The following is a 16797-nucleotide window of genomic DNA, read 5'->3' as shown; positions in this document are numbered from 1 at the left end:
CTGTCACATAAATTTAGTACATTCCACATGAACCAATTGCCCCAATTCCTATTCACCTTCTCTAGATGTCCTGTACTGTAAACATCTAAATTATAATACTGAGGAATCTGCAGAAGATTTGCCACCTTTTGTGCATCTGTTGAATACTGCAGAGAAAAAAACAGGATATGAGTACATTGCAGGAATTTAATGAAATATTTAACATACATTCATAGAGCAGCTGTTAGTTACCTTTGCCAAGAGCTGAGGAAGCACCGTAATAAAGTGTTCAGTAATTTTTGTGCAATCTTCCAATTGGATTTTCTTCTCTTTTACTGACAAAATCTGCAGACAAAGCATTTGGTTTCAATTATAAAATCTCTGGGATTTGAGTGGAATCTTACATAAAACCCAAGCTTAACTCATATTGCATTGTCTCAAGCATATCAAGCTAAGATAGAGACACTCTTCCACAAAGAAAACCACATGCTTTTTTTTTTTTTTTTAAACTTTAAATTAGATGCAAATTGCTGAACAGCTACATGTCATGGATAAAATGCTCATCATTTGTCAATAACATGCTTCAATTGCCTCTTCTCTAATGCTCATCTCCTTCAACATCCACTTCTAATAAGATCTAGAGGTGAAAAGAAATGCATTTTAGAAAAATAAGCTATTTTATTTCCTAGGATACATCTGCAACTAGGAACAAGCTGTCTGGCAAAGTACATAAGGCAAAGATAACGTGATGACAGGACAATAAATAAGACTAAGATGCACTGACTTTTTTGGCTGCACCTCTGCCCACTGGAGGATGACCTTCAGCTGCTTCTCTGACTGTTGCGAGGATGATTTCGATGAGAGCACTTTCCTGGGCATCGCTCAGTGCTGGAAGTAAATCAGTCTCAGCATCACACAAGAGAAAAGTGAAGATGTAGCAACAACTGATGTAAAGCCTATTCATTTACCTGAAGAACTGTGGAAGGACACTAAAGAACGGGAGATGCAGTGTTTCTAAATAAACAGCTAGAGAGTGTTTGACTTCATTTGAAGGAAATTATTTTCTACATTTACTGAGTACCATTAGTCCCTTAATGGCTAAACTTTTTGGGGCAGTTGGGCTTGCAAAAACACAAGCCGTTTTAATAAGATCTTCTACTGACTAGTGTCTCATTTAGGACAAATCTTCTTTGAGTACCAAAATGCTATAACTCACTGGGTCTACAAACTGATTTTAATCACACAACCAACTCCAGGTCTACAACAACTATCCATAGAATCATATAAGAGTTTGGGTTGGAAGGGACTTTAAAGATTTATTTACATTTACTTCAAAATAATTCTCCCAAAAAAAAATCCCTCTAGTGTTAGATGTCAGTGAACTCAATACATTACTCATTTTCTTTTGAAGAAGGAGTAAAAGTCTGACAAAAACTGCATTTCAGTCTATTAATACTTTTAGATTTAAAAGTTTTGGACAAACAAAGTGAACACTACATAAGCACTATGGCTTAATTACAAGTATTTATTGCATAGGTTCTAAACAAACATTACATAAATACAGAATACTGAATAAAACAAGTATGTTGATATAAATATTACACTAGCATTGAGTTGCATCTGCTTTGTAGCAGTTGTGGACCTCAATTCGGGACCAAATGGTACTGCAATATGAAATGATCCTAAACTAGCTAAGGCAAGGTTCAAAAAATAGCATGGGGAGATTCATTCAGACAAAACTAAATTTTTTGCTTACCCACCTTCTCCAGCTTCTTCAGCATTTTTTAATAGAAGAGTGGTCATGCACTCCCAGTCCTTCAGGAATTTGCCTGCCCAGTCCCACAAGCTGTCTACTAGGTATGTAACATGTTTGTGTAGCTAGGGATTAAAAACACAAGCTTACAGAAGCAAACACATCAGTAGAAGAAATACAGCTTCATATGTTCCTCTCCCTTTGTCCAATGACAAAGCTCTGTCATTCACATATATATTCACATGCAGTATTTCAACATATTTAGTTCAAGGCCAATGAACATTTAAACAATCTGATACAAAGCAGGAAAGTGGGGTGAAAAGTCAGGAAAAGCCGGCAATAAAAATTTAATTTTCTCTTTTAATAGGAATTTAAATTTAAATTAAATAATATCTGAAACTAGTTTCTGTATTGATTTATATTGCTGATTTTAACAACCAAAAATCCAGTCACAGGACTAGAAAAAAGTCATCTATCCAATTCTTTGCAGAAAGATTCAAAACTGCTATGTCTGAGACACTTTGGCCAGATAGAGGTCTGCACCACTGCAACAGCTAAACCGTGAACTGTTTATCAGCACTTAAGCTGATAAAACTCTCATAAAATTACAGTTTTTGCTCAGCATGGAGCCGTGGTACAGCAACCCACATCTGCCTCGAGAAAGACATGGGCATGTACCAAAAAACCCTCACTCAATGGCATTAGTCTTTCAGGCTCTTTCCAGAAACTGCCTCAGCACTGATTCTCTCCATTAGCACACTTGTAAAATAGGTTTAATGCAGCAGAACAGAAATTGCTTCACTAAAAACTTAATCTAGAGACTAAAAACTTTTCTAACACCACGTATTTCAGAGCTCACCAACAGAAATTACTTTCAAAAGCAAGAAGATAATTGATTTAACATGCAACACTGGATTTAAAAGGCTTACTGCAGGGGCAGTTCTCACCTCACTCTCCAGGAAAAAGTGTATTAATCTTTTCAACTGGTCAGTGCTCGCCCCAAACTTTCCTCCTCCTTTGGGCTGAACTTTCTTATCTCCCTCATGACTAAGCAGCCTGCCAAAAGAAAAGTAAGTCAGTCCAGTTCTGCCACATTCTCCTTACACTCATTTACCAATGTAACACTACTTCTGTCAAGATCACAAGGACTGTACTTCCCTTAAGTGTCTACTTATTTACCCCAAATCTCATCAGACTTTTTTATAAGATGGAAGGAAAAAAGATTGTTTGCCATTATGAGAGATATGCTATCCTTGTGGATGCAGAGACTATTTCTGATAGTTTCACAGGTACCCTGCCCCCCTTCTGGATGATGGATGCAGATTCCACAAACTGATCATACAACGTAGGCATTTGCTCATGCTTGAAAAGAGGCTTGCTCTTGGCCAAATTTAAAACCTTAACAACACAGGAGAGATATTACCACACAGCCACTATTCACATCACAGTGCATCTTGGAACTGCAGCTTCTTAAGGAAAGCACAGTATCTTGTAATTATAAAAGGCAATTAACGTCACAAATACAATGGAAACTCTGTTCTTCCTCTTCTGTCTGAGGTATGAAGCACAGTATGACACTTCCATTTCCCCCTTTATCCAAAATGACTCTGACTACCCACAAAAAGTGCTAATCCCAAGATAAATACAGGAAGGCCATCCATGCAGATTAATCTAAGGCCCAAACAGCTTGGATTTAAGAGCTGGACCACTCTACTAAATGTCAGCAAAAGCTTGTGCATTCAGGAAGAGTTTCTGCTGGTATAATTTACACCAGCTAAGTAATTAAGCTTAGTAATTAAGTAACCTAAGTTAAAATATGCACACATGGAGGAGATTTTCTGCAAACCGAGAAGAAGAAGCAACAGGGGTGGAAAGTATAAGCATTTATACTAAAACTTAGCAGTATAACCAGGAAAAGGAGGGGTCACTAACATCTCTTATCACACCAAAATGAACATTCTATACTGGAAAAAGTGCTGGAGAGAAGCACTGAGCAAACAAGAGCAAGGATGAGATTTACAGGGTCAAGATGTTCACAAGGCACTGTTGAGCTGGGTAGAAAAAGTGACGTTATCAGGGCAATCACTCTGGTAGCAAAATGCAGCAGAGTTCTGAGAGAAGAAACATCTAATTTATGAGAGCATATTAGGAACAACACAAACTACAAGTCTAGTAAATGTAACAGCAGATTCATCAAAACAGAAGTTTCTCTTCATTTGTCTTTCTGTTGGACTTAGCTCCACATATTCCAGAATGCCAACATTTCAGTTAGACAGGAAAAGACAACTAGGAAGAGATTCTGTATGTCTGGAAACACAATTATTATTTCTGAATGTTCCCCCACAAAATCCTTGCCTAAATATTTTTATTTTCATTTATTTTTGTAAGTCAAGATTATTTCTCTCAACAGTAAAGACAGAATATTTGTCTCTTCCCTTTTTAGCATGCTAATTCCATACAACTTCATGCAACCATTGTTATAAGAAGCCCATTTATAAGAGTTACTCCTGGGGAAGATAAACCCTGTATTTCATTAATCTGACAGGAAACTGGGAGGTCTTTTTAATCTGCTGCATCTCTCATTATTCAAAGCCTTTACAATGTATAAGGCAACTTCTGAAGAGAGGAGGCCATTTTTTTGTGATTAATCACCAAACTATGAAAATCCAGCAGATGTCAGGTGACAGATTAGCTTGTCAGAAGCAAAGCAATGGGAAAGTAGAGAGAAAGAGGGCATGTTCTCAACATAGCATGGCACTTGTGGATCAACTGGTTTCATATTCCCTGTGTTAGTCTTACAACTTTTCTCACGTCTATTGTTTCAGGGCTGTGCAGGAAAACATGCAATCACCCCCAGACAGCATTTTCTTCTGATTACCAGAAGAAAGGTGACACACACTTTCAGCAGAAAAAATGATGCTTAATGTCCCCCTTAAATAAATCCACCTTCATTCCAAAACAAATGAGAATATGCAAGAAGTAGGCAGGCAGAGATACCTTTTATAAAGGAATTCCCCAGCTGCTACTGCAAGTGGACGGTGAGTGGTATAAACAAACTGGTATAACATTTCACAGTCTTCAGCTGATAACACATCCTCACAGTTCCTAGGCAAAAATAACAACGGAAGTTATAGTCCAGGTTTATCTGCAAAGAATAGCATGAATGTTATGTCCAGCTTTTACTAGACTTGATTCTCCATAACCGTGCAACTTGTTTACACAGCTATGTGTAAATTTTTGTAGGGCATTTCTAAAAATGCTCTCAAACAAAATTGGTAGCGTTCTTTTACTCACTGTGTAGAGAAACAGAGGTCTGTGTAAGCCATGACAAATCAGGCCCACTGCATAGACACGAACATTAATTTAAAGTATAATTACAGATTATTAGTGATCATGGTAAAAAGAGTAATAGCAATAAAACAGGAAAATCATGCCTTTATGCTTAGATGTTCACTATAGAAGATAACAATTAGAAACCTTCATTCTGTAGTATAAATTATTTTAAGTTATTTATTCCCGTATTTTATAACCTATATTCTATTACAATAGAATCCCGTGCAAAAAGAAATCAAAACATATTCTTGATGGCACGCTTATGGCTGTGACCTCTCTGCACAAACACATTCAAAGTCATGACTTTTTTCATTCAGCTACACATCTTGAGAACACCACATGCCAAATAGTACACCTAGAACATTCTCTGAGAGGTAGAAATGGTATTCATATCAAATATTTACAAAAAAGAAACTGAAGCATCAAGGCAGAATAACCCAATGAAGAGATACCAGAGCAGCGAAGTCCAAAACCAGGATTACAGTTTCCAAATACCTGCTTCTTGCTGCCACAGCAATGTCACTGGAATAGGCTACTCCAGAGAATGCAAGAGCAACATATGAGATCCTTACACTTACTACACCCAGGCAAGAGGAAAGGGTTTTTATGGATCACTGCATTCAATCCTTGAGTAGTAACATTTTAAAACCATCTATAGCTGTGGTCCAACACCCTCCCTACAACTGAGGATTCATGCTATTCTCCTGCTAATAGTAATGTCTACAAAAAATCAGCACTCCTTCCTATGCTTGCCCATTTGTCTCCAACCCATTGCATCCTTTAGCATCCTCACAAGTCACAAAGCTCCAAAATAGCCTCCAACCTGACTGAGAAGAAGTGAGCTCACATTAGGTGAGATTATCACTGGAGCATCCATTAAAAAGATCTTTAAATGAAAGTGCTAATGGTATGTCTCCAAAAGTGATGAATCAGTCTCACAGGATAATGTGAAATAAAAGCTGCCTTACACACTTAAGGCATGTTGTGGTGGACTCTTTAAACATGCAATTACCTTGAGAATATATTTGCAGTAATAGAACATATAGGAAATGTAAAGGAATACATACCAAGAAATCACCATAAAGAGAAATATTTATGTCACTCATTTAACTATCTACAGAACTGGAAGAGTAGAGTAAAAATGTGTTTATTGATGTTAAACAGTAAAAAAATGAAAGAAGTAATATGGTTTTATGGTGCATTAGAGCATACGAAAAAGCAGTGGTGTGTCCTGTGAAGCCATGAATGATCAAATTTATTAAACTTCTACAAGTTCAACAAGTGAGAGTAAAACAAAGAATGACAACAAAGAGCACTTACAGGAATAAAAAGACATTATATAATAAATATTAAAATGCTATGGGGAATTTACAGAAAAAAAATAGCAGTCTGACAATGTTTCTTTCATTCTTTTTAATGTCAATCTATTATTGAGTTCTTTTAAAGCACTAGTTTCCATGAAGATGTCTTTCTCATTTTTTCTCTATATATATTTTTTTCAAAACCAGTGGAGAGCTGGGATTATAAGACATTTCACAAGCATACAGTGATCTAGACTGAATTAATACAGAATCATAGAGCATTGAGGATGGTCAGCACCTCTGCAGATCATCTGCTCCAACCCCCTGCTCACAAGAGGATCAGCTACAGCAGGCTGATGTGTCCAATCCATGAAGTCAAGGACTCTACAACATCTCTGGCAATGTGTTCCAGTATTGGATCACTCCCACAGTGAAAAACCTTTTTCTTATGCTTAAATGAAATCTCCTGTATGACCATGCCAGTCAAATGCACACATTTTTTTATATTTAATTTTTTTCTTCTTTATATTTCAGGTTTCTCTCTTTAGCACATTTATAGAAATAATGAATGCAATATCTAAATGTTAATATTTTAAAATAGTTCCTTGACTAAATTGCTCAGATAGCTTGAAGAGCTCAGCAATACCTATCTCTCTGGACAGAAATTAAGGACCATTCCTTTCCAGTACTAATGAAACTGCTTTTCCATAAGTATTTTCTATCCTTAGAAAAGAACCTGGGAATGCTGGTGGACACCAAGTTGAACATGAGCCACCAATGTTTTCTTGAAAATTAGGTGAATGGTATCTCAATCTGCATTAAGCTTTACCAGCAGGTTTGGAGAGGTGATCCTTCCCCTCTACACAGCACTGGTGAAGCCACACCTGGAGTGCTGTGTCCAGGGCTGGGACAGACAAGAGACAGACTGGGGAGAGACCAAGAAAGCATCACAAGGATAATCTGGATCATCTCTCCTTTGAGGAAAGGTCAAGGGAGCTGGGACTGTTCAGCCTGGAAGAAAGAAGGTTCAGGGGGATCTTAGCAATGTCTGTAAGTAATTGGTGGTGGAAGTAAGAAGACAGATACAGGCTTCTTCTCCTGGTACCCAGGACCAGAAGCAACAGGCACAAACAAAAACACAGGAGGCTCCTATTGAACACTGGGAAACACATTTTTACTGTGAGGGTGACAGAGAACTGGCACAGGCTGCCAAGGGAGGCTGGAATACTCAAAAACCATACAGCTGCAGTCCTGGGCAATGCGCTCTACGTGGCTCTTCTTCAGCCCTCTTGTCAGGGCTGGACCAGACAACCCTCCTAACTTCAGCCATTCTGTGATTTCCAAAATCCCAACCTCTCCATTTTTAACTTTGTCTTCTAAGAGGTTGGGGATTTACCCATTACATTAATCTAGTGCAGTATTATTTCCTCCCTCCTCAAGACATAAGTAGGTGAGATGCTGCTCCAGCTGCAAATGAAGCACCCCCAAACAGCAGCGAAGCAAAGGAAGGGAGAAGAATCCATTTCCTTTGCAACACAAGCTGACAGACACTCCTGACACCACTTGAGCACCTGATCTTCTGCTTTTTCCTTTCTTGAGTGGGAGGGAATACCTGCGTGCACTACTACTACTACTACTGTTCAACCACTACTCTCTGACCATGATGAGGTTTAGGCTTGTAACTCCCACTGAAATGAGTGCTCAGGCATTTTACCTGCCTCTGCAAGCAGCAGCACTTGATTACACCTGCAACCACCAGCACTAACACTACCATACTAAATGGGTGCCTTTCTTTTTCACATCCATCAGATAATCATTAACCACATAAAGAATACTTCAAATACAGCAGTAATACTGCTGCAAATTTACAGCCCTCAGAATGCCAAGCAACAGATAAAGGTTAAGCCAGAAGTGCCTGCCGGCGTTTAGGTGCCTAAAAATAAACAGGCATGGCCTTCCACATACCAATCTCATGACATACCATTTTCTTTGCACTTCAGTGTGAACATGTCCCAGTCTTCATGTCCCAGAAGAAACTGGGATATTCTAGAGGGAGATCACAGACCCATTTTGTTCTGCATATGGCACGAGTTGAAATATTTCGTATCTTCCTTTTTGTTTCATTCTGCTGCATGCAAGAGGTATGACTGCTGGAGTTACTTGACTTGGTCTACGCTGTTGCTCACACCAAGGACAACCATCAAAATCACAAGAGTAAAATAAAAACACACCTGACACACTTTACAGAGTTTTACTCTAGTCTTTGTTTTTAGTGGCTGTGCAGGGTAAGATCTGGTACACATTATGGTGATGACAATCCAAGGTATAGCATCTCAATCAAAAAATAATCTGGTCACTTTGCATTTAAAATTAAGTCGAGTTAAACATCCAAAACTGCAGATGCACTGTAAAAGCAGTATATGTGCACAGAGCACTGTCAACCAAAAAAAAAAAAAGTATGTTAAAAGTATTCTAATGTCTGCAATAAAAATTTTAAGTACAAAAGTCACGTACTACTAAACTGTTCTGCAGTCTCACTCTCGCTCCTCTGCTCTCATTGCAGGTTATTTCAAGACACACTTTGGTGATTAGCAAAACGACAATACAGTTGCCACTAAAATGTAACAATAGTCCTTTCCCACCCACTGTACAATGGGATTAGCATGTTGCAATACACTGTGATTATGCTGTGGCAGACCGATGTGTTTTGTGTTTAAAACTCAGCTTAATTTCTAGTTATGTTTAACTAAAGTAAATCAAAGTCATTTTCCCCTGGGCTATTTACATATTCAAGCTAATTGTAGATTTGTGCCCCTACCCACACCACCTGTAACCTTTCCCCATGAATCTACTGTGGTTACCTAATTACTTTTGCTGCTCTTTTCCAAAATCCCTCTACAGTTTTAGGTAGTTAAGCTCACAAAAATTAACAGAATTGTCTAGCAGTAGGCACACTGAACTAATTTGCCTCCTAAAAGGCAATGCTTTTTTTACCTTGGTCTCTCATTGTCACTCATGTTTTCTTCCCTTTATTTCCTTCCTAGTTCTATTCCCTGTCAGATCCTTTGCAACATTAATGCTAACAATTATGCATAATTCAGTACCATTAATAATTTCTATTATGCTAAACCTCATAGGCTCATTTCCATCTCAGGATCACATCATGCTGTGTAAAAACAGAAATCTACTAGCCCAAAGACTGGCATTCAATTGAGACAACATGGAACAAACAAGAAGGAAAAAATCTCAGCTCACAGAGATACACAAGAATAAAATACAAATATGAATTTGAAAAAAACTAAGTATATGCATAGCAAGAGAGTTCTGAATCATCACTGGAATTTTTTTTAATAATGTAACACATATAAGTGAATTGAAAAGGTAAGTGTTTTCACTGCCTCTCTAGCTATCAAGAGAGAGAATGTAAAGGCAGAGCAGCTTTATGGGCAGTAGTACACAGAGTAGTCAGTGTATATTCCACAGAACTGGAATGCAGTCATGGTTGAGAGATGCTCAGACCTGTTACTACCATACATGGCACAGAGCTCTGCTGCCACTGTGAAACATCACAAAAACGGTCAATTAGCAACAAGGTCTTGCTGCTGTGCCAACGCAAAAGACAACTGTGGAAGTCAGTCAAAGAAAGTTACTGACATAATGTATTTTTCCCAAGAAAAATTACCCAACCGAGTAATTGGAAGAAAAAAAAGCTATTACTGGATGACTCATGTCACGTCATAACAAAATATCTACTCCAAGATTAGAGAAATGTTCTGAAGGTCTGTACCTCACCAGTGAAGACTATATGTTTTTTAAAAAATTAGTGATTCCAGATGAAATAGAGAGAATTCAGACAGAGATTCTTTCCAGCAGCTTTAAAAATAGCTTTCAGAAACTTGATCTGAAAGGTCTCTCACATCTCACTAAAAACCCAAGTTGGCCCACTTGAATTCAGTTGCCAAATTTGCAGATGACAAAAATTAGTCGTTAAAAGAGAGGCCAAGACAGCATGACAAAAGTGGCAAAAATTTTATTACACCAATGCATACTAGTAGCCATGCCATTTATACAAGCTGTCATTTATTATTTTATCATCCCCTTTGAGGCAGGGGAGTTGCTGTCCCCAAATCAATTTCATGCTTTACTGCATGTAACAAGCAGCACTACTGCTCAATATCCAGACACAGCTTTTGAGCTATGAGACACACCTATTTGAGACACATTAGCCCTGCAGGTCTTTGTTTCTGCAGTGCCAGCAGCAAGTCCTTTCTGCCACTATTGCAGGTACTAAGGCATCAGCTTTTCCCCTGCTAGAAAAGGATCTTGATGGAGGCTCTTATTAAGAAGCCTGTACATGTGACTGGCTATATTGTATGCATTCTCTTCACACAAAGTTATAGACTGGTCAGGACTACTCTTATCAAAGAGAAGAGTTGTTGTTGAATTTGCTTATTTGAGTCTCCAGTGCACACTTTCATCACTCCAATAATTATGCCAAATCAGCAGGGCTCAGAACAACTGGGGGGGGGTACAGTGGAAGAAAGGAGGATGGCTATGCAACAGATGAGCAAAAATAAAGAAAAGAATGTATTCGCTAAGTCTCTACATGGCTTAATTAAAAACAATTTCATAATGTGCTAATTTTACTTATGAAAGTTGCATCTTATGATGGAAAAATATCATTCAGAAAAATTTAGATGGCATTTATTCACACTGGAAACCATATTTAAGCAAAATTCAGAAAAAATTGCTTCAGGGAAAAAGAAACATTGATCAAACTTTTATAGCTGCAGCTTGCATTAATGAGAACGTGATCCCTTATAATAAAGCCAGAGATGATAAACAGCTGCAGTGCCAATATAGCTCTTGTTAATTCAGATACGGAACAAGTGCAGCCATAACTGCTGTATGGAATCTTTGTACTTCAACAATGGTGAGCTGCTCCTCCTAGCACAGGGACATGTTATCCATGGACACAGCATTGTGCTTTGTCCCAACAGCTAGGCACCATGGGGAACCAAGGGATGTAGAAATGGACATTGTGAACACAGAAACAATACAGCCCTCCCTACTACTAGTGAGGCCCAAACAACAGCACTACCTTCAGAAGAGGGTGCAGTGCTCACAGCATCATATGCTGTTCTGCTGTGCCTATTGAAGGAGGCCTGGAAAAAATGCCATTCAAACCAGTGGAATGTGCAGTGAGACAGGAGACAATAAAGCAGCACCTCAATATACAAACATACTTGATATTTAATGTTAATTATCTACAGCACAATATTAGTTGGACCACTACGGCCTACATGCTCCTCTAGCAATGAATAATACTTCTGGCTTAAATAGAGAAGCAGATCCCACAAGGCTATTGGATAACGTCTCATGCTGTACATGGAAATAAGCATCTGCATCACCAAAATTCAACTTACACTCTCAGAGGAGACACTGAGTCCTAACATCTCAACTGTATTATCAATGGAATGCAGTGAAGTTTTTATTCCCATTTTGCTTTGAAAAAGAGGGACAGAAAATTTAATCTACACATATTTTGCAAATGAAGACATTTCTAAAATAAACATGCTGCTCAAGGATGTATCAGAATCAGATTTATATACTTCTGCAATACTAAGTGTCATTCTTCCCCACACTTCCAGCTTGCCATTATCCTACCAAATCTATGGCTGGCAGGTAAATTTCCCAAGGAAACAACTCTTCTGTTAGTCTTCTACCTCAGAAAAATCACACACTTGCTCATTTCCTGTCAATCAGTGTGCTATGGGCTCAAAGGTTACCAGATTCTCTGCCCTGGAGCCAAGAATCTGAAAGTCCAAATTCTAGCAACAGCCTCAAAGCTCAAAGCTTCCTGCATCAGTTGCAGAGACAGGGAAGAGGGCAGAGTTCTCCAAGCTCCTGGTCAAAGCCTGGCAATCCTGGGACAGAAGATGGGGTGGGGATCCCATCTTCAGTGGGAACTTCCCCCAAGTCAAATGCTCCTTTTGAGAAAAGCCAGAATTAAAAAAGGTGGAATTTCCTTTCAGAGGGAAATGTAAAGATATAAAAATGTAGTTTTCAGAGTGAATCTCAGCACAAGGGTTTTCTTAACACTGGCATTTCCCACAGAAAGAAAATGTCATGTCTTGAGCAGCTTTAACTGTAACTCATATCCTGCCAGAAGCAACTGTTTCCCAACAAGTAAGTGATTACAGGAAGATTCATCAGGTTTGTACCTGGATCTTGTTGCCATTAAAACAATACAGTAAATTAAAAAAGAAATTATTTACTGTGACATAAGCATCAAGAGTTTCATGGCTTGAACTGCTACTTCATGGTCCTTGTCCAGAGGCATGGACACAATTCGATCCTAATGGATGTAAAATGACAATAAAAAGATGTAACATGGTTTGTTCTCAATAAACATGTATTTTTGCTACAGCTAGATCATCTACACTAGTACAGCAGAGATTTATTTTTATTTCAGCAGCTATTTCCTAAGAGACATAAGGCAACTTGATTACTACCAAGTAGTTCCCCAGCCCCTGAAAATTAACAGCATGTTAATTTTTTAACTGAATTAATCATGCAGTAATATGATATTTTTTATACATGTACTGTATGCGTTCACAAGACATTAACTACACACTACAAATTAAAAGTGACTGACAACTTGTTTCTAAGATGTTACTACTAGCACTTCAGTATGTTAAATGAAGGTAAGCCTCAAATTACAAGCATTATCTAATCAGTTTCTCCCACTAACAGTAAAGTGCCTGCACCTACACATTACAGAAGTCAGTGCCTTGCTGAAAAGACAGTTAAAGTCATAAAGATACCTCATGGCATAGCAGCAATACTGCTGACCTCCAGAATTCACAATATTTTAACTAGTACACATGCAAACAGCTCAAAAAACTGAAAAACTTCCAATCCCATGAAACCAGGAACTTGCACACCTCAGAGTGGCCTATATCTTTAAGATATATTACACCTTTAGACTTGCTTGATTTGGAACTATTTTAGTTTCCCCATTTAACACATGGTTTCTAAATCTCTACATTCATTTTCCTTTGCACCTTCCTTTTTCTCACAATCCAGTTGGAAGGTGTCTAAATCCAAAAATCCTGAGTCTGAATATTCAAGGGTAATAGAGGGAGCTTGTGTAACTCCCGTTTGAAGGAAATGGATTGATGGTTATATGATTACACTCCCTACCACTGAGAAAGCTTGCTTTAAACTTTGAAACTGGTATTTTGTGTGTAGCTGTTTGGATTTCTTTTGTTTAGAGGGGAAGGAGTTGATTTTCGGTGGGGGTTTATTGAGTGGGGGATGGAGTTAGCAATAATCCATTTATACTGCATCCTCCACACAGGGAGATGGCAGCACAAACAGCCTGGAGCTATTTCATCACTCTTTACTGAACACCAATCCTGGATTTGGTTACAGACCTTACAGTAATCAGAAAGATAAGGGACTACCACATAATCATTTAAAACAGGGGTCAATCTTAGTTAGCTGAGTTTAATCCTGAATAATTTATTACTAAGATACCAGTATCAATCCATTTTGTGTTCTTTGAGGATATGTAATAGGTATTTTTCACTACTAGGAATTGCTCCGACACACAGGTAAGCCCTACACCTTTTGCAAAAAAGGCCATGGGTTTGCCACCATATGCAGGCATTGATTTGTCCTGACAATGAATCATGTCCTCATTCACAGGGACTGAGATATCAATCACATAATCTTGAGCTTTCTTACTCAAATACTGAGAAGATGCAACCCTCCTAGGGTAAGAGCAGCTGACAAAATCCTTAGCAAGGCCAAGGTTAAAAAAAGTAAGGGCTTACTTCTTAAATTAGTCGGGATATTGGAATATGATAAAGGCGGAGTACAGGGTCAGTGAAGCCACAAAACAAGCTCTCAAAACTACAGTGTATCACTTGATTTTTTCAGAAAGGAGATAAGGGATCCTTCTTCAAGATCCATACTGACATGGTAGATCAAGAGAGAGCCATTCCCACATCAGTGTGATACATGGACAGCCAGTCCACTATCTATAAGGTTAACCCATTATCAGGGGCAGCAAAAAGAGGATCTTTAGCATAGGAAATTCTTTGTCATCTGCCAAAGATCCTGTAAAAAAACCTGGGCCAATCTGGATAAATGGTGGAGATAACCAACCACAGTGCATGGTAACACCATTTTGTGTGAACTGAAGTGAAATGGAAGAGTTCATAGAAACAGAGGGAAACATCCCTCTCTGCAATACGCCATCTATTCAGTCAACAAGGCTGTTTCTGCAGGAGTCTAAGATCCTCTCAGTGTAGAGAATGGGGAGATCAGTTCTGATCAAAACATCAGGCCCTGTGTATACACCCAACCTAGACTTAAAAAAACAGCAAACCGTAATCTATTTACCTTGAATCTGTTAGTAAAGAGATCCATCCTGGAAACAAGTTCTTTTCTGCTGTAAATTCCCTGCAGTCCCAGAAGACACTTCAACCGCACTTCAGCTTGCTGTAAGACAAAGAGAAATTGGCTAACAGTAAAATACATGCATCTTTCTTAGTCACTATAAGCATTTATATCATGTAAATAAGAGCTCTTTGTGAGTGCCTACAGCAGACTATCCAAATGCTGCCTCATCTTCTTTATTAGTGACATCAGTACCAGTTTGTTTGTGTGTACACACACTCATCTCCCTCCCTCATACACAGAGGAAGCCTGCAGCGAGCCAAACTCAAAGGTAACATCAAAGTTTGTGTTAGGCTCCCTAAGAGCCAAAGAAACTCTCACAGACCACAGTTAATAAAAGCAACAGAATGCAAGAGATACAAGGATTGTGCTATTCATGTTAAAGATACAAAGACAGGTGTATGGATGACCTACTTAGTATACAACCAGAACTCTCCCATACATCAGACTTTGCTTGCTTCTTGTCAACAGCTGACTGGAACAATTGTTAAAATCAGACAAGGAGTCCAAGAAATTACAGATTTCTCTAGATTCGCAGAGGAAGAGGTACAACTTAGAAATGCACTGCCTTATCACTGTGGATTCTTACAGAGTTAAGCATCATGCTTTCTCCCTATTTCTGTTTTACACTAGAACATAGTTATTTTGAGAATTGTAGGAAAAGGGTTGAATTCAGCCTAATTAGTTAATTTAGGCAAAATATATTTATCCATACAAGGTGTTATTTCATACTATTAGTACTGCTGCTTCACAGATGCCTCAAAAAGAAGTCTTTTCCTTAGCCAGCTTTTCAATTAGCTCATGTATATCGTTACATCATTCAAGGGACAAAGCTTTAAATGGCATTAGGAAAATTTTGATGATCCAACATAGAAAAATCATGTGTTCTGTAAATTTATAATGTTAAGCATATCAGCAGAGACCCTAAGATGAACTGCAGGCTTTGAATCACTCTTCGTATTTCTTTCTTAATTCCTCTTGCTAACAATAGCAATAAGAATAAACATGGAAATCCAAGAAAGGAGACCACCTACACACAGGCTATCCATTGCTACAAGTTCCTGTTCACCTGCTTAGATGGAAAGCCAAGGATGATACCCAATGGCAGGCTTTGACTAACAGTTTGCTTTAAGACAGCTTTTGACTAGAAATACAAATGAAAGATCAACACTTAACAATGTACAGTGCTCTCTAATCTGTCCATGTCACACCAGCAGTACTTATTCTATATTGTACTTTAATTTTGAAGTCTCTGAGGAAGAGACTGTTGCCCACACCTGCTGCTTCCTACCGGCACAGAATTCACTCACAGACAGTCCCAAGGTTGCACCCATCACTGCACACTGGCACAAACTCAGCTCAGCCAATGTACTGCAAAACTGGCTTGGTTCTTTGGTTCTCTTGGTTCTCTCAGATGCCCTTGGTTCTTTGTCACAACATTCTTCTTAGGGAACAGGGACTGAATTTTTGTGTGGGGAAAGCAACACCAGTGTGCGCTGGTTTGCTGAATGGTCACATAGCTCTTGGCACATGCCTGGTAATGTCATTTCTCAGCCAGGTGGAGTCAAGCATACACCTTCAAAAGTGTAACATATTAAAGCGTACCATCCCCCTTCTGAGCTATCCTGTTCCCACCCAAAACCTCTCCGTCACACCCCCACATATATATGTTTCTTTAAGCGCTGAGAAAATTAACTCCAGTAAATAGAAACATATAACTACTTGTATGACTACTTCTGTTATTTTTCCTAAGTTTTCATCTGCATTTTCCTTGCATCCCCTTCTCAACCACCTCCCCTTTTCTAAATTCAACATTTCCCATAGTTTTGGAAGGACGTGAAGTAATGTTGAATTATCAAGAATATCTCAATACCTTCAGGTTCTTTCAACAGCAGCATCAGCAAACACAAACATCCAACCACTTACTCCCCTCATCAGAACTACCATTCTAATCTCGACAAA

At 38.5% G+C, this 16797-nt stretch overlaps 1 protein-coding gene across 3 annotated transcripts in view; it reads right to left on the bottom strand.

Annotated features, from left to right (window-relative positions):
- LOC128783673 (cohesin subunit SA-2-like) overlaps positions 1–16797 on the bottom strand; it is a 75190-nt gene that overhangs the window by 39106 nt on the left and 19287 nt on the right. For all 3 annotated transcript variants that reach the window (XM_053934647.1, XM_053934649.1, XM_053934648.1), the window contains 8 exons: positions 14779–14877; positions 12645–12724; positions 4730–4837; positions 2680–2788; positions 1740–1857; positions 764–867; positions 232–324; positions 57–146 (listed from right to left, as the gene is read on the bottom strand). In XM_053934647.1, coding sequence (XP_053790622.1) covers positions 57–146; positions 232–324; positions 764–867; positions 1740–1857; positions 2680–2788; positions 4730–4837; positions 12645–12724; positions 14779–14877 — 801 coding nt within the window. The remainder of the gene's footprint in view (positions 1–56; positions 147–231; positions 325–763; positions 868–1739; positions 1858–2679; positions 2789–4729; positions 4838–12644; positions 12725–14778; positions 14878–16797) is intronic.

The sequence above is a fragment of the Vidua chalybeata genome, chromosome 2, assembly GCF_026979565.1.
Source record: "Vidua chalybeata isolate OUT-0048 chromosome 2, bVidCha1 merged haplotype, whole genome shotgun sequence".
In the NCBI taxonomy this organism is placed as follows: Eukaryota; Metazoa; Chordata; class Aves; order Passeriformes; family Viduidae; genus Vidua; species Vidua chalybeata.
The sequence above is the reverse complement of the archived record's forward strand: the minus strand, read 5'-3'. Positions and strand labels throughout refer to the sequence as shown.